Below are 27,500 nucleotides of genomic sequence, written 5' to 3'. Positions count from 1 at the left end.
TCGTACCCACCGACTGGCCACAAAGGAGCAGATCACTTTGTGACTAGTGGCATCCAGGATTGGAACAAGTGAATCACCACTAGGGTTAGGACTGCCTCTCGTGTCCTGAAATGAGGAATGTCCTCCTCACTATCTCCCCCGACCCCCCTACAGTAGTATCCCAGTGCTCATCTGACATACGCGATATCTCTGTCTGTTCCTACTCCACCCTCGATCCTAAACCCTACCCTCGTGCCGATATCCCAGTAATAGACCTACGTGCGAGATCTGCTCCGTACTTCCTATCACTGACGACTACTCCAGTTCTGTGACAGATGTTTCCCACCCCATCAAAATCTGGGCCACCTGTGGTAGCAGCCACGTCGGCTGTGTACTTACCTGCAACCACTGTGTGGCATTTCTGGTCCTACATAAACTCGCTAAGTGTATCTGAGGCTTTCGTCCGGTCACTCGATGTCCAGTCTGGTGTGGCAGTCGAAGACAGCAAATGAAAATGGAAGCTTTAAATTCCACGTGTACGGAATCGTTAACACGAGAGAATCGTACGAACGTACTGTCGTTTGAACACTGTACTGAGCCCGATACGGATGACGTAGTAATAAGCGTCTCTTGTGTAAAGAAACAACTGAAAGAGTTGCAAACAAATAAGTCACCAGGTTTGTATGAAATTGTAATTCAGTATTACAAAGAGTACTCTACAGCTCGGCATTTATTGCAAATCACCCAGCGCAAAGGCCTACTCGACTGTAAAACAATGCAGGTGACTCCCGTATACGAGAAGGGTAAAAGAATTGACTCACAAAATTAGACACCAATATCCTTAACACTGGTTTGCTACAGAATTCTTGAACATGTTCTGAGCTCTAATATAATAAATTTCCTAGGGACTGAAAATCTCATGTCCAGAAATCAACTCAGTTTTAAAAAGCATCGCACGTGTGAATCTCGGCTCGTCCTTTTCTCACGTGATATACTGCAAACTATAGATGAAGGGCTCCGGCACTGGGCAGATCCCATACTTCTAGATTTTCAGAAAGCATTCCACTGCAGGCTCTTAATGAAAGTACAAGTTCCCCGATACGTGAGTGGCTCAAAGACACTTTAAATTATAGAAATGGTGAGTGTTCGTCAGAGACAAGGGGATTGTCAGGAGTGCCCCAGGGAAATGCAACAGGACTTCTGTTATTATCTATATATATAATATATAATAATCTATATCTATAATATCTAAGACGGGGTGGGCAGCAACCTGCCGTCATTTGCCAGTGACATCGAGGTGTACGGCAATGTGTCGTCACTGAGTGACTGCAGGAGAAGACGAAATGACTTGGACGGAATTTCTCGTTGGTGTGATGAATGGCAGCTAGCCCTAAATGTAGGAAAATGTAAGTTTATGTGGATGAGTAGCAAAAACTAATCCGTAATGTTCGGATGTAGCATTAGTAGTGTCCTGTGTGACACAGTCACATCATTTAAATATCTGTGTGTAACACTGCAAAGTGGTACGAAACGGAACAATCGGGTAAGGTGAACGGTCGACTTTCATCTATTCGGAGAATTTTAGGAAAGTACGATTCATCTGTAAAGGAGACTGCATATAGGGCAGTAGTGCGACCTAGTCTGCGAGTGGAGCAGGACAGGAAATGAGTAGTAGTGGTACAGGGTACGGTGGGTTGCGGAGTGCGAATGTAGAGGTAGCATCCCGCGTAGGCACGAAACTGACAAGTTGTCTGTCCACGCAAATGGCCACTGTCCGACTGTGGCCGAGGGACGGCGGCCACACGGCTGCCGAGAGTCACACCCGGTACAGTGTGCTCGACTTCGACATCCGCTTCGCGGCCCATGCCGTCTGGATTTTTACGTGAACTGAATAGGTAGGAACTCAATTAGGAACGTATCTACCATTCCCGTAACTCCCCTAGCCCGACTTCTGCCAGTCCCCAGCCTCCACCGTCCTGTAACCTCTACGGTGCCCTCGCCCCGGCCTCTACGCACTTTCTATCCCTCCAGAGTACCTGCATATTCCTTTCTCCTCCTCTTTTTCTCTCCTATCCCATTTTAATAGACTCCATCCCCAATGCATTAAGCACTCACAAGAAATGTTTACGTTCACCACTTAACTTACTTAAATGCCAGAGGAGCAACTCCAGGCGGTAGTCAAATAGGGATCGATATCCTGAGTTCCTGCAAGTTCTTCAGCTTTCCCAGGGCAGTGAACGCCTCTCTCGGTATACTGTGGACCATCTCAAAGTCGTCATCCTCGCAGAGTTCCAGACGTTCCAACTCGGTGCAGGCCTCCAGCAACGGTGGGACACAGCTGTGTAACAACAGAAATGGGGTCTTTCAGAATTATTCGTCTCCCGTCACGTTTCAAAAGACCAAAGAAACAGAGTACTTTATATTATAACTCTAAATTAATAGTTCTTATACTGTATTTGCAACAACAACGTGTTCAACTGTCACTATCGCATCATTCGCTGCTGAGATCATTACTATTAGTGTCACAGAAAGTATACCCATCAGGGATGAATTATACTAATATATGTCTGCTTGTGTCTGTATTGTGTGGATGGATATGTGCGTGTGTGCAAGTGTATACCCGTCCTTTTTTCTTCCTAAGGTAAGTCTTTCCGCTCCCGGGATTGGAATGACTCCTTACCCTCTCCCTTAAAACCCACATCCTTTCGTCTTTCCCTCTCCTTCCCTCTTTCCTGATGAGGCAACAGTTTGTTGCGAAAGCTTGAATTTTGTGTGTATGTTTGTGTTTGTTTGTGTGTCTTTTGACCTGCCAGCGCTTTCGTTTGGTAAGTCACATCATCTTTGTTTTTTGATAAATTATACTAATATACGTTAGACATAATGGTGAGAGTTAAGGCCCAACATATTAACACATTCAGTTGGTGATGAAATAGTGTTTCCGAAGTCAGCTTTTAATACTGCTAAGGCTTCAACATACAGTTTTTTCTCTTTTTTGTTTTTTGTCTTCAGAAACTGGGCATTTCATATTTATTTATTGTGTGTATATGATGACCAATAAGTCAGTGCTGCCAGCTGTTGCTTGCTCATGTAATTCAGTAAAATAAGTAAAACAAAAAGTTCTTTTACAACATTCTGCCTTTAAATGATTATTGACATATACAGGCACAATTGTTCGTGAGAATATATTGCCGAAATGAAAATCTTTGTACGAGACATCTTCGTAAACAACACGTAGGTTCTCGAAGCTGGTGTTTAGTCCAGTTTAAACTTCTGAGCTGAGAAGCTGAGGTCAATATATAAAACTTTTCTCTGGCTCTTTGTCTCCCGTTTTGGGAGACATCTTCAGAAGTAAATGGTACGCTGCCGGTATTGCCCATTGATGAGTGCCCGTCAGTCGATCGGACACCCACGTGTATTTAGAGCCAGTGTGGAGCATCTCTTCTATTATTGCCCGTGAGTTGTCGTCTCACGTGCAAAAACAGTCATTTCGAAAGACTACATTGGCTCGATGACCTCTTGTCAAAGTACAGGGTTTACGCAAAAGGGGGCAGCAGATATCTAGAATTAACGTTTGACAAACTACAAAAGATACAAACACAATTCCAGTGATCCTAGACAGAGAAAAGTTAAAAATTCTGAACAGTCTGTGCAGAAGTTTAGCTAAAGCCACAGTGGTATTGTTACATGTTTATAGGAATTACCATTTATGTGCTGAAATCAGGAAAATTTGAGTCCAGCGGATAACCTGAGTGTGGAAAATCTCCACATTAGTCTATTCACTGAGAGCTGGAATGAAACAGACACAGTTTCACGTGACCCACAATAATGTTAAAGGAAGAATAAAACTTATTCTGTTGAAGTTGAACTGCTTTGATTCAAGTTTATAACAAAACACTCTTTTCTCTCTTTTATAATGCAGTCTAATTTCCACATTTGAGGTCAAACTTTTTCCATCACATGGAAAACACATTTGTTTCACTCTTCTGCAGTCACTGCTTGTTTTAATAGTTCTTTAACTTCTGACATTTTGTGTGTTCTGTCTTTTTCTGCAACACAGCCTTCGATTTTGGCCCAAACTACCTCGATTATGTTTAATTCACCAGGTATGGAGGAATCAGAAGAAAAGTTTTCCCTGCTCCATCAGCCATTTCATCCACTGCATATTCTTTGTGCACTACTCTGTTCTTTTTTAACAATTTCCAGTAATTCTTTCTTCAATACTCCATTTTCCAATAACAATATTTTTAGATTTTAGTTATTCCGGTATATCTCGCTTATTGGCATTCAGATTAGGTACTTCTTCTTTTCAACAAGAATAGCACGACATGTTATCGAGAACAGTAACTTCTTTTTGCTGAAGCCGAAGAAAAAGTCTTCAAACCACTTCTCGAATGTACTGTTGCACATCTCCTCACAGTAGCCTCCACTTTTCTTGGGCCCGTCTTGGATTTGAAAGTTCACACACTGCCTCTGACAAAACCTGCTTTGCTCCCAATATGTGTGATAATCAGGCATTTACCTTTACCTGTTTCCAGTGGATAATGCAGATAGAAATGCTTGTTTAGAGGATTTTATGGACTTGTGCACCGAGACGTTACTTCAGGTATGTCGTGTATTTGGCCATGTCTCGTCCAAACAATAGACGGGTCTTCCTTCATCTCTCAACAATTTATCATTTGTAGGTGACACTGCCTCCCTGAAATCATCTCTGTCTATTAGCACGCTACTGCATCCACACCGAAAGTATTTAAAATTCATTTCTTTTAAAACTGTATGATAATAAAATGATATATGGAAGTTGCTCAAATGTGGATTTTTAATCGTGGCCACAAGCACTTTGTCAGTTGTTAGTGACATGTTACAAAAAATTTCCTTCGTATCGCAGTTCTATCGAAGTCACCAATACTTCCTGAAAGTTTGTCATGATTTTTCTTTCTTGGGAGACTTTGAAGAGTGTGACAACCAAGTTTTTTTCAAAACAATATTGGTCACTGACTGCTCTGGATACAACAGCTCCATTTTACACAGATTAAGAGCCATGTGCTTCTCCACAGAAGTTAATGACTTCTTCTTTGATCACTTCTCAGTTAGAGTCAAATCTGACAAGTCGGCCTCGCTCACCGTCTCCGCAGAGGACAACATGACAAGTTTACTCCTATGTTATACAAATAGAAATAAAGGGGATAGCTACTAGGTGACCACAAAAATAATGAATGACGAATGTGATTACAATCACTGACACTGACACACGAATAATCAAAAACTGGGCTTTCAAACGAGACGAACTTTACAATCAGAATCTAAGATCACACACTAATGACTTACAATCGCAACAGACGTGGCCAAACTGAGTGAAGTGTGCCCCGTATTGCTCACCTCTCGGTGGCAGTGCTGCGGTCACGTGCCTCGTCGTGTCCGCAGGCTGTCTGTCATTTCAGTGAATGGAGTGTAGTACTGGAATACCTGCGAGACTAAACTGGAGGTGTCGGCAGCCGCTCCTACGGTACAGCTACGGTAACTTCCCGACCGACTGCTGTAATTCAGTCAGGGCCTGATCAGTTTATTAGTTCACCACTCAGCAGGTTCGTACACCAGTGATTGTAGTGAGCTCGAATTATGTGTTTCAGAGTGAAGCTTTTGTTACTGCTCGAAATCTGTTGTTCTGTCCTGGATGATAACAAAGATCGTGAGTTATTTTTTATAATTTTTTTTCCCAGTTGTTACATTTATTTCACTTAGATATTACCGCACTGTTTGAAAGTCAGCATCATCTACCAGCATTGCAAATACATGTGCTCACCGAGTATTTTTGTGAACATTATTTTCACAATATTTACATTCTATCTGCACGTGTTGGAATGAATAATTTTTTTTTATAGTTTCTGTGTCTCTCTGTATGATGCTTACTAATGAAACAATGATAGTCCAGGTCACAATGATTCCTGATAACAGTTAATTGTCAACAGTCATTAATTTATCAGTGGAAATAAAATAAAAACTATGTCAAGGAACTGGAGTATACTGAATTTAAAGACACAACTGGCGGGACCAACTTGTGATATATTTGCTTTGTGGAATTTACCGTAGTATGTACACAGATATTTCCGGCAAACGTTTCACAACGAAGCTACGTAGTACCAGTAAATAACTAAGGTATCTGCTCCAGTACAAGCTCCCGTAATAACGTGAACAGTTCCTTCGTACACAAGTTGCTAAGTGCCTCATAATGTTGCTGCTTTCTACTTTGGGCGATAATAATGTACACCAACAAGTTGAAGAGAAAGAATTTATGGTAAAATATTATAGACATAAACAGAAAAAGTAATGGATCCAGAATGGTGCCCTGAGGGATACATGTTTCAAAAACTTCCTCATCCACAGGCTGTGTCTATGCAATGAATCATTATCAGCATTTCTTAAATTATAAGTGCTAATTTGGAAATGACACATTCTGCCTGTTAATTTCACTATGAAATGTGCAGAATAATTTTCACGACAAACTCGGAACCCAAAATGCGCGGGTGAGGCTGGCTTGCCAGGTATTGTTGTATTGCACAGAACTGAACTGGGTACAACTGTTAAATACGGAGGCTTAAACAGTGGCACGGTCACTTACGAATGGAAGTAATTCCGTACCAAACTGACGAAAGCTGACCTGCAGCTTTTTTAAAGGAATCGTAGCAATATTTAGCTAGCTACATAACAATCTGTATTTAATAGCCCTTTATACGTACGCGAGAAGAAATATGCCAAAAGTCCACTTACCATAACGAGAAAGGCGCAGGTTATACCGTGTAGGGTGAAGATATCGAATACACGGGAAGCACACTCGTCAACCGAAAGTAATTTCGAGTAGAAGTTAGACAATCTTAGGAGGACAGGTAATAACACTCACCTCGTCCCACCCATCGCCCACTTTATGCGTATCGACCTGAGGGTGTTCCTCTTGGCTCTCAGAAAGTACCTCAGGTCTTCCATATTGATATACGTAAACCCAAAGTCGACCTCGGCTAGTTGCGGGCATCCGTTGACCAGAGGTCGCACCAAACAAGGTTCCTGGGTAGAGCTACGATCGAATTCCTTGTATTCCGGTTCCAGATTCAGCACACGGAGGTTGTGCAGCTGCGACAGGGCCTCCGAGCACCTTTCAGACTTCAGCAGTTTGTAGGGAGCCGTCAGTGTGTGTATTCTGGTGCACTTCTCCACCAAGGTCTTCAGTACCTGCAACTGAACGATTCCCCTTCTGTACAAACACCTACAAAGAAAGCAATGGCAAACCTCAAGAAGAAAGAAACTTCGTTACCGGTCATATAAACAGATGCTTTCTGTCTTTTCTGAGGCACATAATCAAATTCCAGTGACAGAAGATGCACAGCAGCAAGACAGGTGGACGCAAACGAAGTCAGTATTAGTGGTGAACAGAAGGATGAGGATGACGATGACGACGTGCGGTTTGTCGGGAGCTCAATTGCACGGCCAATAGCATCCGCACAAAGTTTCAATTTTTTCACAATCCAATGTAGTCACTGCCACGAATGATGATGACAGTAGTGAAATGACGAGGAAAGCACAAACACCCAGTCCCCGGGCAGAGAAAATCTCCAACCCAACCGGGAATCAAACCCGGGACCCCGCGATCCAGAGGCAGCGACGCTAGCCACTAGACCACGAGCTGTGGACTGAACAGCTCCCACATCGTCCACGCTCACTGGGCCAACTGGTTGTCAGCTAAGAGACGGCTGGTATTCACTGTGAACAGGTTACAATCTCATCTGGCAAATCCTCGAGGAGTCGGTTCGTACTGTCTGTGTCGCAGCTGCTTCCGACCGCCCCGGTTCTTTTCTAGTCCGACCAAATTCTCTGTTCTCATGATCTACATTGCACGACAACTGAATTTGCCTCGTTTTCTTGTTCTTAACTGACTGTGTACCCTCTCACTAATCGTAAACAAATCGGAATAAAATTTCTATTGGGAAAAAGTTGAAAGAAGGAGCAGAATCTATATGCATCTGCACTGACAGCAATAACTGGAAGAAATGCTTAGTGTATGAAAAGTTTATTTTGGCTCAATGACAGTTTACGTAATGGTTTTTAGCTTTAGTATCAAACCAATATAACTAGCCAAAATGAATCCCTTAAAGAAACAAACTTACATATGTAAAACAGCTCCAGATGTCTGATTATTTTACAAAATGTGTTAATGTGTTAAATGTCAGACATTAAGGATGGAACGAAGAAAAAGTTTTGGAAAAGTTTGAATTTATGTTTGAACTTCGTCAGAAGTTCTCGATTTCTGAAAAGCATTCGATTCAGTACCAGACTTATTCTTATTGTCAAAAGTTCAATCGTTGGGGGAATCGAGTGAAATTTGTACCTGGATTGAGGACTTTTTGGTGGGGAGGGAACAGCGTGTTATCTCAGATGGAGAATCATCGTCAGATGTAGAAGTAACTTCAGGTGTGTGCCAAGGAAGTGTGTTGGGAAACTTCCTCCTCATGTCGTGTACTGATAACCTTGTGGGCAATTTTAATAGTAACCTCATATTTTCTGTAGATAATGCAATTATCTATAATGAAGTATTACCTGCAAGTAGCTGCATAAATATTCAGTCAGATCTTGATAAGCTTTCAATGTGGTGCAAAGATTGCCAGCTTGCTTTAAATGTTCAGAAATATAAAATTGTGCACACCTCAAAAAATGTAGTATCCTATGACTACAATATCAATGAGTCAAAGATGGAATCGACCAACTCATTTAAATACCTGGACATATCATTGTAGGGATGTTAAACGGAATGATCTCATAGATTTAGTACCAAATAGCACTAATACGGGATATTGAATGGATACAGAGAAGGGCAGCACAAATGGTCACAGATTTAATTTGACACACGGAAAAGTGTTAAGGAGATGCAGAAGAAATTGAACTGTCAGACTCTTGAAGATAGATGTAAACTATCTTGAGAAAGTCTAGTAACAAAGTTTCAACAACTGACTTATAAATGATTACTCTACAAATATACTACAAACGCCTACATATCTGTCACACGGATATCACGAATTAAAATTAGAATAATTATAGCACACACAAAGGCATTCAATCAATCATTTTTCCCACGCTCCATGCGTAACTGCAATAGAAGAAACCCTAATAATTGGTACAACTGGACATACCCTCTGCCGCGCACTTCACGGTGGTTTGCAGAGTACGACTAGATTAGATGTAGATGCAGAATTAGAAGTAGAAGTCATTACGTGCTCTCATTATCAAACATAGGACGAGTATAGTCTGGGATGAGTTATTCTACCTCAACACATATACACAGTTTCTAAGTCTCGTACTGGTCTCATCCCCCCCAGGGGGCTTGCCACTCTTAGGCCACCACGGGGGCCCAGCTTTTGCAGCACCTTTTCCCTTTCGTTCCACATGTCTGTCCTCTCGTTGAAGTGTGTTCCGAATTTTCAGTAGCCGATATCAGAACAGTCCAACATTTTTCGGTCCTTTTCGCTTTCTCCGTTCCCGTTCTCCCGTCCTTCCTCCGCTCCAGTGTTTGAGGTTCCTCCTTTTCTTATTCCTCACTGTGCGCTCCCGAAGGTCAACCCGTGCGTCCGACACGTAACGGGTGACGCGGTAACGCACAACTCGTAGCCCCACACCGACAGGTGGGGTTCGCACGTACCCCCCGGTACGGACCCGGCCCAGGAAGGGCGGTTGCCCGTGCTGCCACCTTCCCAAACTGCCAATCGGTCCCTCTGTCAGGCGTTCGGGAGGTGCGAACGACCACCTGAGCCAGGAGCGCTCCCCTCCGAGGGAGGCTGACGGTCGGAAGGAGTGTGCCGTCAGAGGCGCCGACAACCGCGGGGCATTTTCTCGCCACGAGCCGATCGTCTCTTGGTAGAAGACGTCTACCGAACGTAAGTGGAACGAGGCTAAAGATTCAGTGACCCTCTGCACCACAGTTCCTTGCCATTTTACAGCTGAAGACGGTCTGTCCTTTAGCTACGGTAAATACATTTATTATTCGGAAAGGTGTCGACGCAATTGCCAGGCACGTGAAATCCTGTTCTCGTTTACACGACGGTACTTCAGTTTTGGAGACTACTACCGATTCTCGAGCACGACGACAGCTCACAGCTTCGCTCCTCCGCAACTATCCCGCCCGTGTCGAGGCCCACCGAATGCCGTATGCGTCCCGCGGTGTTATTTACACTGAGTAGCTCGACGGTCCGATCGAGACAGAAATCCAAATGTACCTCTCCGATAAGGGTGCCGTTACGTGTAATCACTAGTGCTCGTGTGCACTCTTTTTCTCACTTTTTATAGAAAAATGTTTCTGTCAAAGATCAAAGCAGGCTACGTTCTTAACCCAATGCGCTGCTACTACTGTCACCGTTATAACCACACTCAAATGTCCTGTCGACACCTGGCCAAATGTGTAGCCTGCGACAGGGATGCTCGAGAGGGTGACATTCTGTTTCCTTCTCCCCGCCCTGCCGACTGCAGTGGCGACTGTGCCGTCTCCTCCTGAGACTGTCTGCGTATCTCGACGAGTGGGTCGTCCGGAAGATCTGGCCGAAGGAAAAAGTGCCTCACCCGGTCACTCGCAATTGTCGGCCAGTCGGAAGCCACGTGTTCTACCGTCCGGCACTTAAAGTACCGTCATCGCTACGTGTCACTCCACGAAGTGTGCGGACATGCGACCTCAAATTCGGCACCGCGGTTGTGAAATCGCACAGTGTCCCCGTCTCCTGCTCCGGGTGTGCGACGAGCCACCGAACTTTTGCCTCGGGGCAGAGTCACCTGCTACACGACCGGCAGGCCGGAAAGGATAGGAGGAATACTCCCGTGAAGCCCTCTTACGTCTCTCCGGCCGACAAACGTCCGAGTCTTCCTCTGCCGACCAGAAAGGCTCCGAGAAATCAAACAGAGGCAAACGGTCGTCTCCTTAGCCAACTTAAGTTCGTTTTATTAGCTGTCTTTCCTTCTGTGAATTGGGCTTAATGTGTAGTCATTTTTACTCCCTTTCATCTTCGTGTCCTACAGTTCTGAAATGGGCACGTACGACTCTAGTTGTTCTTGTGCCCTAAAATAAAACAAAACAATACTGGTCTTATTGTGTTAAACCTTTAACATAAGATCATACATCTCAGTGAGTATATTATGGCAGAATTTTAAATTTGATCAATAATTATATGAAAGGCCGAAAATCCAATTTTTGTTGTCCCTGAAGTTGTTAGTGTACAATCCCAGTTGCAAGTTCCAAATCTGTGTTAGCTATTTAATGATACAGATCTCACAGCATAGGTGCCCCATTGGTATGCGTATGCTGTGTTACAGACCCCCATGGGCAGTTTCACAAGACACTCAATATTTAATCAGCATAAGGCACTAACATTTTCACAATTAAGCAGGCTAAAAGCAATGCCACAGATACCTGTAGTAAGCCAACCATAAACCACGTTCCACTTACACCACCTGGCAAAACAGCAACCTATTTGTGCATATTCCATGGTCAGGTCATTATTTTGGCTACTACCATTAAGCATGGGTATTTGTAAGCAGAGAAGAGGGAAGGAAAAGAACAGGCACAGTCCCCTGCGAACAAGACTCAGTGGCAGCAACAGCAGCAGCAAGCTCACAGATCACTCCCCCCCTGTGTTACGGAGCTGGTCAGTGTCGTGTATTGTAGACTGTGTACACTCATTCAGTTCATGACACGATCCGAAGAAATCGTGACTTTATATTGTACTTCTGATAATATAACAGTCTCATATTTTTCAAAAAAAGATACAACATACGTAAGCCTTATTTTAACACGAAATGTATTCACAGCTGCAAATACGGAGAACCGTCGGCTGTGTGATGGAATGATGACAATGAAAATTTGTGCCAGATACGGACTCGAACCAAGATTTCCCACTTATTGCGAGCAGTCGGTTTGCCGTTAGGCTATCGGACCGTACTTCCAGACGAGATGCAAACTTCAATATATTGTCAACCGTATGTCCACAACCTGCATTCGTACATTCGTTATATATTTTTCCATACAGGGGAGGCATTTTTAATTGAATGCTGCTTGCCTGGTGTTGATGGATAAATATGATATTTCAGTGCCTGTATTGTTCAGAAGTATGATGCAATATTCCTTCAGAGATGCACGCTTTTTACTTCTGGACAACACAGGCACTACAATATCGTATTTATCCACCGACACTGGGCACGTGAATTTCGATTAAAAATGCCTCCCCTGTACAGAAACGTACATAATGAACGCACCGGTGCAGGTTTTCGACATGTGGAAGTTTGGGTCTGGCCGTGAAGCGTGCAAACGGACAGGTGACCGCTCACGATAAGTGCAAAATCCGGGTTCACGTCTCAGTCCGGCACAAATTTTCGCTGTCACCATTCCATTATACAGCTGAGATTTGTCCGTATTTGCAACTGCAAATACATTTCACATACGTCATAATGGCTGCAGCTTACCACAGCCCGTGTTCCTTAGGACGTGCGTGCGTGCCCGAAGGAATATTACACTGCACTTCTGAACGATGTGCTCTGTACCTTATTGTAAGCCTTATTTTCAGAAGACTATTACTCTTTGTACTTCTAATTTAATTCAAAATTATAATCGTATCTGAAATTATCAATCTCAACGTATGAAATATTTTGAGCAATAATTTGACAATTTTATAAAAGAAGTATTTAACCACATACGAAGATCTCCGGATGTAAAATATCGACGTATTATAAGATAGCTGAACTGAAACTTCTCCTATCTTTGCTCTCGTCAATTTGTGTAACGAGCAGTTGTCGGTTAGTTACGGAGCAAATAGTTTCACTGTGAAGTCACGAGGTGAATGACGTGGGAGGTATCCCTTTCTTTTTGAGGTCACTGGCTGGCTGAGGTTTGTTTTGTACTGCAATGTGGAACTGCTATAAATTACTACATGAGAGATGGAAACAATAAACAGAGAGAAGGATAAAGTTTCATCGTGCAGCATTGTCCTTATCTTACAGTGAAGGTCAGTCGTTCTGCCTAGATCTAAAAATGCTAATTCCATAGAGCCACAAATTCAATAAGGAGCAATAAAAAGAAGGTACTGTGCGACCTTCCTTCTTGCCAATTTATTAGCTGCACACACGTAGCAAAAAAAGTGTGCTTTCTCTCAGCTTTTATTTTTCAGTTCTTTCTGGACAACAGTAGAGGAGAGAGTCAGCTCAATTTGGAAGCTCGGGTCTGGGATCTTACAGAATAAAAATTTGGATACTGTTGTGGACCTACGTGTTTGCAGATTGAGGAGAAGGAATTTTATGTGGGTTTGTATGGAAAGTAACAGTAATTATTTCTAAAATGCAAGAATGATGGTTGGACTAACACTCAAGCGAAAAAAATTTAGAAGCTCGTGAAACTTTTGTGTTGAGGTGTTTCAATTTGAGTGAATATGTTAAATTTATGAAACTGTGAATAAAGGCGTAGCACCAAGAGTATTAATTGAAGAATACAGCAAAGCTGAAATTAGTGTTCATGGTGATGTAGCAAAGTTGCAAACTTTGAATGATAATGTTGTAGAAGATAATATTTTGAGGTAATGCTCTAAGCACAGTAGAGGATCCTGTTCTACAGACAAACTGTTTTCTGCTGTAAAAGTCTAATTGTAAGCATTACTCGAACTGGCTAGGGCAAATGAAGTTTCAGTATTAGTTGCTAAAAAGCATTAGGAACCTGGCACTTGCATATATTTCATGTGGAGAAAAATATCTGTAATAGTTTTTCCAAAGTACAAAAACTTGAAAATTTCAATTTTGTAAACAGTTACAGCTCACTTGGTGGTTGGTTTAGAAACAGTGGCAGACTAGTTTGTGGTAGTGATGCAAACAACATAATATTTACTGTATGCAATTCTGATGTAAAAATGTAAAACTTAAACTCACAATCTCTAGCTCATATCAAAATTTTTTCAAAAATATGTGGCAACTGTCAATAAGGGAAATGTGTGTTTTATCTGTGAAAGACTTTCTTTGAGAAGTCTGATGCTGGGTTTTTCACATGCTGTAACATTCATGTTTTCTGCTGTAATGTGTCTAGTTATTGAGTGTTTCATAAATGTATTTCCCTCAAAACGTGTGTCATTAGTAACAGGAATTATCTTAACTGCATTAATAACCACAGTGGTGACTCCAACAACTGTTAGTTATGTTGAAAACTGTGAGTGTGCATCGCCTTTTTTCTTGTGTTCCGGTTCCGTTCACTACCGACACGGGTCATATTATTCCTTCGCGTTCAGACTCCTCCGTGCCTACAATGCCTTGTCACTCGTGGATAAGGCAGAAATATACGACTTCATTTGACGGGTTTCCGATGCCACTGCACCAGCCTCACCCGGCACTATACGGCCGACAACGTCTGCTGCCCTGCACGCCTACCACCTCGTGGCGAGTAACCCGCTCACCGGCCTCGTCCCCGTAAAGGACTCGCCACATCACACTGCCGGTCCGTGGCCGAGGTTGGAACGAAACGGCCCGTCCGGTGAGTCCAAAGCGTGCTGCCCCATTCTGCAGTGTTCTCACAATTTGCGATGACGACGACCGGCTCCTCTGCTGCGACGGGTTCCGGTCACACAGTTTCATTTTCGTACGCTCACTCGGTGACGCCAGTCACCTCTGCCGCACCGGTACGCCAGCACGCTCACCTCTCCGTGTCAGCACTATTGCCCGCTTCAGCAGTGACGCGGGTCACCTCCGCCGTGTCGGAGGACCGCATCTCCGCACGTCTCGCTTCCCACGTGCACAGATTTTCGGTGATGCTGGTCGCTTTTGCCGCACCGGTCACTTACGCTCTCGCACCTTCCACCCCGGCTCCTGCGGCACCGCCCTACGGCACCCGTACTCTGCTCGTGCCCGCTCCAAACGTATCGGCCGACGGCGCCGCAGCAACCCTCCTTACGCACCTCACTCGCACCCGGTCCTGCCGCTACAGACCACAGCATCCTTTTCTCGTCCACACCCGCACGTCCGCACCTGCTGCCTCCGACTGTGGCGCCGCAGCCCCCTCCGGACCTACTCGGGTCGTCGCTGCTCCCCAGAGCCCAGCCCTCCACTACACCACCCCTGCTCTGCCTGCACCTGCTCCGGTCGTGCCGCCTTCCGATGGCCCCTTTCACCGACGCACACGTTTTGACCGTGTCCACTCTCGATATTAGCAGCCTCCGGCACGCGTCCGACTACGAGCCGGGCCGGGCTTCCGCTGCTTCGGGCACCGTTCCGATAACGGCCGTCCCACCACTCGGTCACGATTTGACACCACAGGCCGGTACAGCTCCCCTGTCTCAGTGCACATTGGCTGCTTCCTCGCCCACTCTTAATACTACCACTCTGAGCTTTCCCGAGGTGCGAAAGGACAACCCTAAGATGTGGTTTGCCCTAGTGGATTATATCCCCGATTTCCGTGCTGTATCTGACGTTATCGTGAGCACAATTTACCTTACCAGTCATTGGCACGACCACATCGATCTCATCAGTGATCTGCTGCTTTCATCACCTACAGACTGCAACTGTACATTGTGTAAAAGTTGCCTCATCGAGCACCTCTCCTGTCCTCCTCCGGAGGCCACACACCAGATTATTCACGCCGAACTATTCGGCAAATGAACGCCGTCTGAGTTCTGACGGCACCTTCACTCGGAAATCGACAGTTAAGTTAGGACCGACATCACTCTCTGGACCCTTCGGCTCCTCAAACTTTCTCAGGAGGTACAGCCGGAGCTGCTTCCGCGTACCACTGCCGCTACGGAGTCGAGCATCCGTTCCGCTGACCGAGCATTCGCTATTATTCGCCTCTGCCGGTGCACGCCTCGAGCGTCGTCGCCGACTGCGGCGGTGGGGGCAGTGCCGTCCCCGCTGCCCCCTTCCTCACGTGCTCACAGTCGCGCACACCCGGGCCAGACCACCACTGCAACACCACTGCCGTCTGTCGGCCTCCGCCCCACACTGCCAGTGTCGACGACCCGACATGCACCACACACGGATGAAGCTGTGCCCGACCGGCCTCCGAGCGCCGACACTGCCTCTCCGTCCCCCCTCCCTACGTGTCCACAGTGTCAGCTTCGTGCGATGTTTCGCCCACCGCTCACAACTGCAGGCCTCTGCGCAGTCACCTAAACACGAACGGCAGTCACGTTTAGGTGCCACGCCACGTCCCGCCTCTACGCCACACGGCGCCTACCGGTCCGGGTCACACGGCGCCCACCTCGGGCACACGCTCACCGTCTCTACGTGGTGACGTAATGTCCGGCCTCCACTTCCTCGTGCACACGGGAGCAGCTGTCGGCGTCACCCTCGCCACTGTCACATCTGATGACCCCTCTCCAGCTTCACTACCTTTTGTCACTGTAAACAGACCACGTATCCCCTCTCACAGGTACGTAAGGTTATTACTCTGTGTTTCCCACAATAAGCTTTTCCCTGGACTTTTTACGTCGTAGAAATCGACAAACCTGTCATAAGGTTGAACTTCCTCTGCCACTGTGACCTCTCGCCTTACCTTCGAGGCACTGCAGTCCACCACTCTTCCGGTGCCACAATCTCCTGTGGCGACAGCCTTCTCAGATCTCCGAGCTCTCACACGAGTGCTCTCAGATGGCAGCCCTCTGCACGCAAAACTCGAAGCAGATCTCTTTCGACTCAGCGCCGTCCCCGACTGCACATGTACCGGCAAACTTCCGCCGCCTCTCTGCCGATACTGTTTCCCGAGCACGATCTTGACCCCACAGTTGCGACCCGGGCGGACGTGCCGCTCTCTCTGTCCACGGCAACTACACGAACGCCAATACACGAGGCCCGGCAACCGCACCTGCTTCCGTGTGACGTGCGTAGTGATTGCGACATCGTCCTCGCAGCTAGCACGCCGTCACACTCACTGCCCACCGTCGCACCGCATCTCACCCGCGATCTCCCGATGTCAGCTGACACGTCACTCACACTGCCAGTGAACCTACTCCACCTCCCACGTGCCAACATTCCATCTCCCACCAATGTTATATTTCATCTGCTACCGGCGACCTGCAGCTCACACAATCGAGCCCCCCCCCCCCCCCCCCCCCCCTGCCGTCTCACCTACTGCTTAGTCGCTATCAGCAGTGGCACCTGTCACGAGATAAATACCGCGGAGGGGACTCTGGTTCGACAAGGTTTGGCACCTTAACCCGATCGAGCTACACTGTGCTGAGGACACTGTCAAAGACGCGGATATCCTGTGGTCTCAACCATCAACTGACCCTCACCGATACACCTCGTGTTAAAGAAAGATGGTACATTCCGTATATACGGTGATTACTGAATGCTAAATTTTCGCCGGCCGCTGTGGCCGAGTGGTTCTAGGCACTTCAGTCTGGAACCACACGGCTGCTCCAGTCGCAGGTTCGAATCCTGCCTTGGGCACGGGTGTGTGTGATGTCCTTAGGTTAGTTAGGTTTAAGTACTTCTAAGTCTACGGGACTGGTGACCTCAGATGTTAAGTCCCATAGTGATTAGAGCCATTTGAGCTAAATTCGCACCACATCCAGGACTACACACAACTCTAGCACAGTGTCCGAGTGTTTACAGTGCTTGACTGCTGTATGGCGTGTCACCGAGTTCCCTGGCACCCACCCGACATACCTAAGACTGCTATCGATACGCCATTTGTGCTCTCTGAATACCAATTCGTGCCTTACACCCTTAAAAAAGTTGCACGAACGTAGCAACGTTTTATCGACTCAGTGGTGTTTAACTTTCCTTTTGCCTATGTGTACCTCAGTGATATTCTCGTGTACTCATCTATCAGCGACCATCAGGAGCACCTCGTCAAGTTCGCACGGCATCAGAATTGAATGGCATCGAGATGAATTGTGAAAAGTCGCAGCTTAGTAACACCACTGTTACTTTTCTGGGACACACTGTTTCGTTTGCAGGCATGCGCCCCCCCTTCAGATGGGTCAACTCCAATCTTAGCTTGCCTCTCCCAGAAGATCATTCTGCACTAAGATGCCTTCTAGTCAGGGTAAGTTTTTATCGCCGACACCTCCCCCGTGCAGCTTCCGTACAAGATGCTGTTTGCCCGACGTGTTCCTGGCCGATGGATCAAACGACACGATCGACACGTCCAACTGTCTGAGAACTACGCTTTCTGAAGCTGTTACCCTCGCCCGCTCCAAGCTAAATCCACTTACGACCCTCACGGCAGATGCCAGCAACAGGGCGTGGGTGACACTACAGAATCACTCCGATCTGCCTCGAAAAAACTGACAATGTCTCAGTGTAAGTGGTCGGTGTTTGATTGAGAACTTTTACTGGTTCATAAGGTGATCAAATACTTCTGTACGATATCGAAGGGCTTCACCCACTATATTTGTGGTGTCACCGCCAGACACCACACTTGCTAGGTGGTAGCTTAAATCGGCCGCGGTCCATTTAGTACATGTCGGACCCGCGTGTCGCCACTGTGTGATCGCAGACCTAGCGCCACCACAAGGCAGGTCTCGATATACGATAGAGCACTCGCCCCAGTTGTACGGACGACATTGCTAGCGACCATACGGACGAAGCCTTCCTCTCATTTGCCGAGAGACAGTTAGAATAGCCTTCTGCTAAGTCCATGGCTACGACCTAGCAAGGCGTCAATTGTAACAGTGCATGTATCTTACGAGTCTCATTTGTATAGTCAAGAGAGATGTATCACCAGGAGTGAATAAAGTTAAGTATATTCCAAAGCTACGTATTTTCTTGATAGCAGTCATAACGTATCTTGTTCCAGAATTCACGCCCGTCTGCGTTAGATAGCGTGCCTATCGGCCCCCTCAAAATAACACTGTGTCGGCACATCTGTCGACACATCATTTGGCGACGCAGCTTAAAGGAAACGTGTTCTTTCTGATTGCGTACATTTATTTGTGTCATGGCTTCGCCAGATGTACTGTCCGAATTTTATCGCTTGCAGAATCAGCAGACGCAGGCGTTATTGGATGCCCTTGGACAGCTCGTCCAGGGTCAACGTGCACTGCAACACGATGCGGCAGCCGCCGCTTCACCGCTACCGCAGCCACAACTCGCAGTTGCACCGCCTTTTAGGCACTACAACCCGGTGCACGAATCGTGGACAGAATGGTCCCGACAGTTCGCCTTCCATCTAGCCGCCTACAGAATTCCAGGTAATGAGCGGCAGCCGTTTTTGCTTTCTTGTGTCGGTGTGTCCACCTACCGTGTGATAGTGAAATTGTTTCCCCGACGCGACATAGCAACTCTGTCCTATGAGGAAATTTTGTCTGCTTTAGATGCCTATTTCAAAGAAAAGGTTAATGTGGTTGCAAAAAGGTATACGTTCTTTCGTACAAAACATACGGCCGGTCAAACTAATAGGGAGTGGGTAGCAACATTGCAAGGACTTACTAGGGACTGTGCCTTTGACTGTGACTGTGGCCTTTCTTATTCAGATACAATGGTGCGTGATGCAATTGCACAGAACGTTTCTGATGTTCGCATACGGGAGCAAATTTTGAAACTAGTAAATCCCTCCCTTCAACAAGTGATAGACATATTAGATAGACAAGACACACTTGACTGTGCTCAGGAATCTTTTGAAACTTCGCCAGCCGTGTGTAACATTAACCAGCCCGCTGGACGCGCTGCGCGGCCCGGTAACCGGGCCTCGCGCACTTTGACGCAGCTGCCGCCGCGCTCTAAGCCAGGTGTGCCGCGCCAGCACACAAATGCAGTGAAATCATGCCCGCAGTGTGCTACTCGACATTCGCGTGAACATTGCCCGTCACGCCAAGCTATTTGCTTTTTCTGCAATAGGAAAGGACGTGTTCAGAGTGTTTGCCAGAAAAAGCTCAGATCAGACGATCACAACCATTCCAGGCCCTTTGCTTCGCGCCGGAATGGAACCAAGGACACTCAGGCTTGTGGACCTTCGCCCATGGACATTTATGTCATTAATTCCACTTCGTCCAGTGACACTTTCTCTAATAGTGACTGTGTTCGTCCCACAAAAACTGTGCGTCGACGTCGCCGGAAATCACGTCAATTAGCAAGTGATTCTGTACAAGTGTCTGTTCAAATTGCACAAAACAGTCGCTCTTGTCGTCAGCAGGACAATAAACTTTTTGTAGATTTGGACTTTAATGGCAAGGTCATACCATTCCAGCTCGATACCGGAGCTGCAGTTTCAATGCTCAATCACGACACGTACAAACAACTGGGCAAACCTCCGTTGCGTTCCGCAAATGTTAAGCTAACCACATATTCAGGACAGAAAATTCCTGTGTTAGGACAGTGCAGCCTTCTTGCAACATACAAGGGACAAACGAAACTTGTGTCATTTTACGTTCTTCATTCTTCTACTGCAGTGAACTTGTTTGGTTTAGACTTATTTCAGTTGTTTAACATGTCTATTGTAAATCAGGTCCTATCAGTGAATCAAACTGTGCCTTCAGACAGTGTTTCTCGTCTATGTGACAAATTTGCAGACATTTTTGCACCGGGCTTAGGTTGCGCTAAAAACTATGAAGCACATTTGGAACTGAAAGTCAACGCGCAACCGAAATTTTTCAGAGCGCGCAATGTTCCCCACGCATTGCGTGATGAGGTCGCAAGAACGTTAAACGATCTCGAATCACAAGGTGTAATTGAACGTGTGCAAGCTTCTCTCTGGGCCTCACCCTTAGTAATTTTGCCAAAACCTTCCGGAAAATTGAGACTTTGCGTGGGCCCAGAAGATCTTTTTGCTAAACTGTGCCCAGGAAAATATTTTTCAAAGTTGGACCTAGCCGATGCGTACTTGCAAATACCGGTGGACGACGAATCCCAGCGCGTATTGGTGGTTAACACGCATCTTGGATTGTACCGATTCAAAAGACTGCCATTCGGGTGTGCATCCGCCCCTGCATTGTTTCAGCAATATTTACAAACTATTTGTGCGTCGGTCCCTACTGCAGCAAACTATCTGGACGATAGAGTGATCTCCGGACAGACAGAAGAAGATCATCTTGCGAACCTACGAACATTATTTCAGGTCTTGCGACAAAATGGTCTTCGCTTGAGGAAGGACAAATGTGTGTTTTTTGCTCGTGACTTACCATACCTGGGACATGTCATTAATGCCCAAGGCATACATCCGAGTCCAGAGCACCTCCGTGCCATACAAGAATTGCCTTCCCCTCAAAATGTAAAGCAGCTACAGAGTGTGTTGGGTAAAATTAACTATTATCATAAATATGTGCGCAATGCCTCTTCCATTTCAGCTCCGCTTCATCGCTTACGCCGTAAAGGTGTTCCGTTCGTCTGGACGATGGAATGCGAACGCGCCTTTCGCCAGTTGAAATCGGCGTTGCTTTCTAATACTTGCCTCACGCCTTTCGATCCCCAGAAACCCCTTTTGTTGATGGTAGATGCATCGGATTTCGGGATCGGTGCTGTGCTTGCGCACAAAGTTGGCTCCCATGATCGCCCTATTGCCTTTGCGTCCAAATTGCTCTCGTCTGCGCAACGAAATTACTCGCAGATAGAGAAAGAAGCTTTGGCTCTCGTGTTTGGTGTTACTAAGTTCCATGATTTCTTGTATGGTCGTCACTTTACCATCATCACAGACCACAAACCTTTGACATCGCTTTTTCATTCGACCAAGCCTGTACCTCCACGTACAGCGCAGAAATTCATTCACTGGTCTATTTTCCTCTCGCAGTACCGCTACGATATCTTGTATCGGTCCACTGCTAAGCACGGAAACGCCGATGCGTTGTCCCGTTTGCCTGTTGCTGAGGATAAAGCATTCGATTCTTCCGAACTTGCTTGCATGTTCATTGATGCGGAATCCGATGAAGTGGTCGAATCGTTTCCGATTGATTTTCGTCGTGTAGCTACAGCCACAGCTGCTGACCCTGTCCTTGCTACTGTTTTGCGTTTTGTTGCTACGCAATGGCTTTCGTCAAAGTCTCGGATCGAGGATCCGTTGGTTCGCCGATTTTTTGCTCACAAGGAGAGACTTTTTGTTCGACGTGGTGTTTTGTTGTTGCGTTCTGATAATGATCAGTCCAGAGTCGTGGTCCCACGTTCGTTACAGTCCTCTGTTTTACGGCTTCTTCACCACGGACATTGGGGTATAGTGCGAACGAAACAACTTGCTCGTCAGCACTGTACTTGGTTCGGAATCGATGCTGCGATTACGCATATGTGTTCTTCTTGCATGGCGTGTGCCGAACAACAATCCGCACCTCCGCGGAAAGTCTTTGCATGGCCAAAAGCCACTTCTCCTTGGCAACGCTTGCACATTGATTTTGCTGGTCCATTCTGGAATGCTCGATGGTTGGTTCTGGTCGACGCCTTCAGTAATTTTCCTTTTGTTGTCCGGATGTCTTCCACGACGTCCTCTGCCACCATCCAAGCGTTGTCTGCTATCTTTTGCATTGAAGGTCTTCCGCAGACTATTGTTTCCGACAATGGCCCACAATTCATGTCCACAGAATTTCAGTCATTCTGCCAGGCCAATGGTATTCAACATCTGACATCCGCGCCGTTTTCGCCTCAGTCAAACGGTGCCGCTGAACGATTGGTCCGGACTTTCAAGTCACAGATGTTGAAGTTGCAAGAGTCGCATTCTCGGGAGGACGCATTGTTGCTCTTTTTGTCTTCGTATCGCTCTCGGCCCCCGAGATGGTCGCTCGCCGGCTGAGTTGCTCCACGGTCGTCCTCATCGCACCTTGATGTCTTTGCTGCATCCGCCGCATCAGGTTCCTGTGCAGCGGCAGACTCCTGCTTTTGCTCCAGGCGACGTTGTATTTTATCGCAACTATCGAGGTTCACGGCGTTGGCTCGCAGGGCGCATTCTTCGCTGCCTCGGCCGCGCGATTTATTTGGTTTTGGGGGCCTCTGGTGAGGTGCGTCGGCATCTCAATCAGCTGCGCCTCTGTCGTCGCACGGGTTCTGCCACTCCCCGTCTGCTTTCAACGACGGTGCCATCCGGTCAGCGCCCTGGGGACCCATCTACTGGCTCGCCTCATCCCCAGGTGTTACCGACGATGCCTTCCATTTTGCCCCATGGCGACGCGCCGCCGCCTGTTCTCCCGCCGGCGCCGCCCGCATTCGACGCTTCGCTGCAGCCGCCACGCGCCTCCCCGGGTCACGCGCCGCCGCTCGCTTCCCGTGACCAGCTGTCCACCGCCATGGACCTCTTGCCCGCTCTGGACCACATGACGTCTTCGCGCGTCGGGTGCCCAGACGCAATGGAGGTCGACCCTTCGGCCCCTCCTGTTTCTTTACGGGCGCATACACTGCATGTTGACGTGCACCCTGGACTAGGTTTTCAGGCGTTTCCTAGCTCCCCTCGGACCGAATGGCCGGGTGCGGGTGGCACAGCCTCGCCTGTTGTTAGGCTCCCCACCTCATCGCATACGTCAACATGGGGTCCTCCCCACGGCGGGCGGAAGCCTTATAACACGACCGTTCGCCGATTTGCGGGGGAGGAATGTGGTGTCACCGCCAGACACCACACTTGCTAGGTGGTAGCTTAAATCGGCCGCGGTCCATTTAGTACATGTCGGACCCGCGTGTCGCCACTGTGTGATCGCAGACCTAGCGCCACCACAAGGCAGGTCTTGATATACGATAGAGCACTCACCCCAGTTGTACGGACGACATTGCTAGCGACCGTACGGACGAAGCCTTCCTCTCATTTGCCGAGAGACAGTTAGAATAGCCTTCTGCTAAGTCCATGGCTACGACCTAGCAAGGCGCCAATTGTAACAGTGCATGTATCTTACGAGTCTCATTTGTATAGTCAAGAGAGATGTATCACCAGGAGTGAATAAAGTTAAGTATATTCCAAAGCTACGTATTTTCTTGATAGCAGTCATAACGTATCTTGTTCCAGAATTCACGCCCGTCTGCATTAGATAGCGTGCCTATCGGCCCCCTCAAAATAACACTGTGTCGGCACATCTGTCGACACATCAATATTCACGGACCGTAAACCTCTTATTGACGCCATTTGCAACTTGTCTCAGGATCTCCCTCCCAGTCGGTTTCGCCACCCCAACCTCAATTCCACAGAGGCGTGATACATTCACGAGACAGACAGTGGTGGCGGACTATCTCTCACAGGTCAGTACCGTCTCCGTGCCTACCGACCTCGAAGACCTGGCACGCCGGCAGGCAGCCGACAGATCGATCCGACATCTACGTACCGACCGATCGAGTTCCCTCACTCTCAAAATGCGCCACCTTCCCGCAGTGACGACAGCGGCAGGGTCTGACGAGTCATCCGACCGAACTGTGAGGTGACGTCTTCAGTGCCTTACACAACTCGTCCGACTCGGGCATAAGAGCAACCACCACACTGGTAACTGAACGTTAAATCTGGCCAGGAGTCAAGAATGACTGCTGCACGTGGGCAAGGGCGTGCACCCCGTGCCGACGTAGTGAGGTCGGCGGGCACGATTCCGCACCTTCACCGTCCTTCACCGGCAGGCCGGAGCACGTCCACGTCGATCTCGTGAGTTCTCTCCCTCTGTCTGAGGGTTTCAAATGCGTACTGTCTGTGACAGATCAGGCCACTCGGTAGGTTGAGGCGGTTCCTCTGGAGGACGTCACAGCCGACTCTATTGCCCACACATTCGTCAATGTGTGAGTCTACCGATTAGGCTGCCCCTTTTCCCTGATGACACACCAGGGCTGCCACTTCAAGTGTAACCTGTAGGACCAGCTGTGTGCTCTGTGTTGCGTGTCGGAGATCCACACCACACCCCGCAACTCGCAGAGCGACAGCCCGGTCGAGTGCCGGCACGGGACAGCCGAGGCTGCACTCGTGTGCCGTGGTGGACTCTAGTCTGAGGAACTTCCCCAGATACTTCTAGGCATACGTGTGGCACTCAAAGAGGGCCCAGACACATCACTTGCAAAAATTCTGTACGGCGAACCACTAATCCTGCCCGCCGAGCCGGCGGATGACGTCCCGCCTCCCTCTCGAGGCTCACCGCTTGCCCCGGTCGAGCGCACCCGTGCGCACGTCTCCGACTTCGGACACCGCCACCTAAGATTCACACCACTCCACACGTAAGGACTAGAAAACGTGTCACTATGTTACGTTACGTGACAATTCTGCACCTGGCATTAAGATACTACGTGTTGCTGCTGCCAGTCTCCTACACACTGCCACAGGACTGTGGACAATCTCTCCACCGTGCTCCGCACATCTGGGATGGGGGTGGGGGGCCTCTGTGGTGACTATTAGTAAGTGAAAAAGGGTTTTATCTGTGAACGATTTTCTGTGAGGAGTCTGTTGCCAGCTTTCTTACGTGCTCTAACGCTCCTCCTTTCTGCTGTTTTGTGTCTAGTTACTCAGTGTTTAATAAATGTATTTCCTACATTACTTAACTGCATTAATATCCACAAATATGTCAAATCAGCACTCTAATAATGCTGTTTACACAAACACTTGTCTGAGTCTAGCAACAATAATCATAATTTTTAGCAGAATACTGTTGAGTGAAGAGCTGTAATCTATGAAAGCAAAACTGTGCCAATTGATTCTCACAAGCTATGTAGCTTCTATGTGACAACAAATGTAAACAGATTAGCAGTAGGGTACAAAAATAAAGTATCACAATTTGTATTAATTAAAAAACAGAAAAAGCCCACTGACAAAATTACATTTCAGACCAACAACAGTGATCGATAAACAAATTTCTCTCTTACGGGCTTTGAAAATGGTAGGATCGGTGTCATATTGTGATTTCCTAACGCTTTTGTTCTTATTATGCTCTTTGTTTACAATTTGAACTATGTTGTGGAATGATTAGTACTGAGGATGAAACATACTGTATGAAGTAGTTAGTTATCTTGTGCTATATCATATTACTCTGCCTGGGTTGTGATAAAACTCTGACTCATAAACTTTTTCATTATTTAAAACAATATTATCCTGACATTAAAGTGGAATGTGCAGTTTATTGATTTGGTTAGAAAGTTAAGAATTTGTCAGTAAATATCCTTTAAGCTTTTTCACAGTTTGTGGAACAGAAAAATATTTATAAATGAAATATAAGATTACTTGGAACATTATTACAGTATCTGTGTTGAAAATACTTTTGGGAAAGTAATGTCATTTCATGTTCTTCTAGGTTTCCTTGGTGTTCAGTTTCATGGAACTGTTTTTGCATGTTTTGGCTTACATTTAGCACAATATTTAAGATTTGATCTTTTACTATTTACAGTCAGCATTTTAACAGAATTGTTACAACAAACTGAACAGACAAAAAAAGGGTTTAGCATTGAGTATATAATGCATTAAGCAGAGAAGTTATTTTATAACTTTTATCTTGTCCCAGTCATTAGAAGAGAACGTTGACTACGGAGAGATTTTTTTTTTTTTTTTTTCAGACCACATAGGTAGTATTTGAAAACTGTCATAAGATATAGGAGAGGAAAGCTATGGATAGGTATGGAATGACTCTGTTTTGGATGATATGTATGTTATAATCATGATCAGAACTTTTTTATTTTTATTTTTGCAATGTGGAGAATATTTTTGTTGTCAGTTGACTACGTGTTTTGATAAATGAGGTGATTAAGGTGAGACTGACATGTTCTTTTATTGGAAGCTGATATGAATGATATGATGTAGAAGATGATGAAGTTAAAGTTAAGGAACTGTATTGTGATTCACAGTATGCTATATTCAGCTGGAACATGAAGTATATGTTTGCAACAGAGAATGAGCTCAAAGTTTATAATGTACTTATTGTGGTAAAAGAAGGATACTGATTGCATTAAATAATCTTTGAGATAAAAGTACATGATGGGATTATAGATTATTGAAGTAATTAACCATGGAAAATAACTTTAGTTTAATGAAGTGTGCTGAGCAGTATATGCTCCCACGCATTTGATAAGATGAATCTGGTTATTAAAAAGGAAGGTTGTTGGGCTTAGCAACATTGTTTCTTTGAAACCGTATATTATTCCTGAAGAATTTAATATTGGAAAAAGGAGGTTTTTCATATGAAAAAGAATCGGATATTTTCTTGTATTAATCAAATATTAGATCCATTTGTGATTTCACAGATTTATGTATAGACATGTAACACTATTAATTTCAATATAAGTCTGCAATATGCCAATTTTGTACAGAGAGGTAAATGAATCCTTCAGAGAAATATACATTCATCAGTGTATTACAAGCTCAGTGGGCACACGGCTTCGAGCTGTTGTTGCACTGTTTTATTCTTAGTTCTTCTTTACCTTTAAATCTACCCATTTCATCTTTTTCTATCCATACTATCCCTCTTTCATTTTAAGGAACAATTTTGATGTTCTTTTTTGTCTCGAGTATTATTTAATTGTCTACTGGTCTTTGTTTGCAACATAACACATAGCTAATCAGTTTTCGTTACAGTCTTACGATCTACGGTATATTGATAAATTTCACTTATGGACCGTCTGACAGCAACTGAATAAAACACAATTTTAGTGCCATACGCGTTTCGCCTTTATTT

General features: G+C 46.1%; 2 protein-coding genes across 4 annotated transcripts in view; one reads left to right on the top strand and one right to left on the bottom strand.

Annotated features, from left to right (window-relative positions):
- Nucleotides 1-27,500, bottom strand: part of LOC124619269 — a 250,941-nt gene that overhangs the window by 62,306 nt on the left and 161,135 nt on the right. For 2 of the 3 annotated variants that reach the window (XM_047145537.1, XM_047145538.1), the window contains exons 4-5: nucleotides 6,875-7,206; nucleotides 2,126-2,317 (exon numbers count right to left, since the gene is read on the bottom strand). In XM_047145537.1, the coding sequence (XP_047001493.1) occupies nucleotides 2,158-2,317; nucleotides 6,875-7,206 (492 nt within the window). In that variant the 3' untranslated portion in view covers nucleotides 2,126-2,157. The remainder of the gene's footprint in view (nucleotides 1-2,125; nucleotides 2,318-6,874; nucleotides 7,207-27,500) is intronic. The other variant, XM_047145539.1, reaches the window with a different exon arrangement.
- LOC124619271 overlaps nucleotides 18,739-27,500 on the top strand; it is a 31,295-nt gene continuing 22,533 nt past the window's right edge. The window contains exon 1 of the mRNA XM_047145540.1: nucleotides 18,739-19,163. Within this exon, the coding sequence (XP_047001496.1) occupies nucleotides 18,911-19,163 (253 nt within the window). The 5' untranslated portion in view covers nucleotides 18,739-18,910. The remainder of the gene's footprint in view (nucleotides 19,164-27,500) is intronic.

This window comes from Schistocerca americana, chromosome 6 (assembly GCF_021461395.2).
Source record: "Schistocerca americana isolate TAMUIC-IGC-003095 chromosome 6, iqSchAmer2.1, whole genome shotgun sequence".
In the NCBI taxonomy this organism is placed as follows: Eukaryota; Metazoa; Arthropoda; class Insecta; order Orthoptera; family Acrididae; genus Schistocerca; species Schistocerca americana.
The sequence above is the reverse complement of the archived record's forward strand: the minus strand, read 5'-3'. Positions and strand labels throughout refer to the sequence as shown.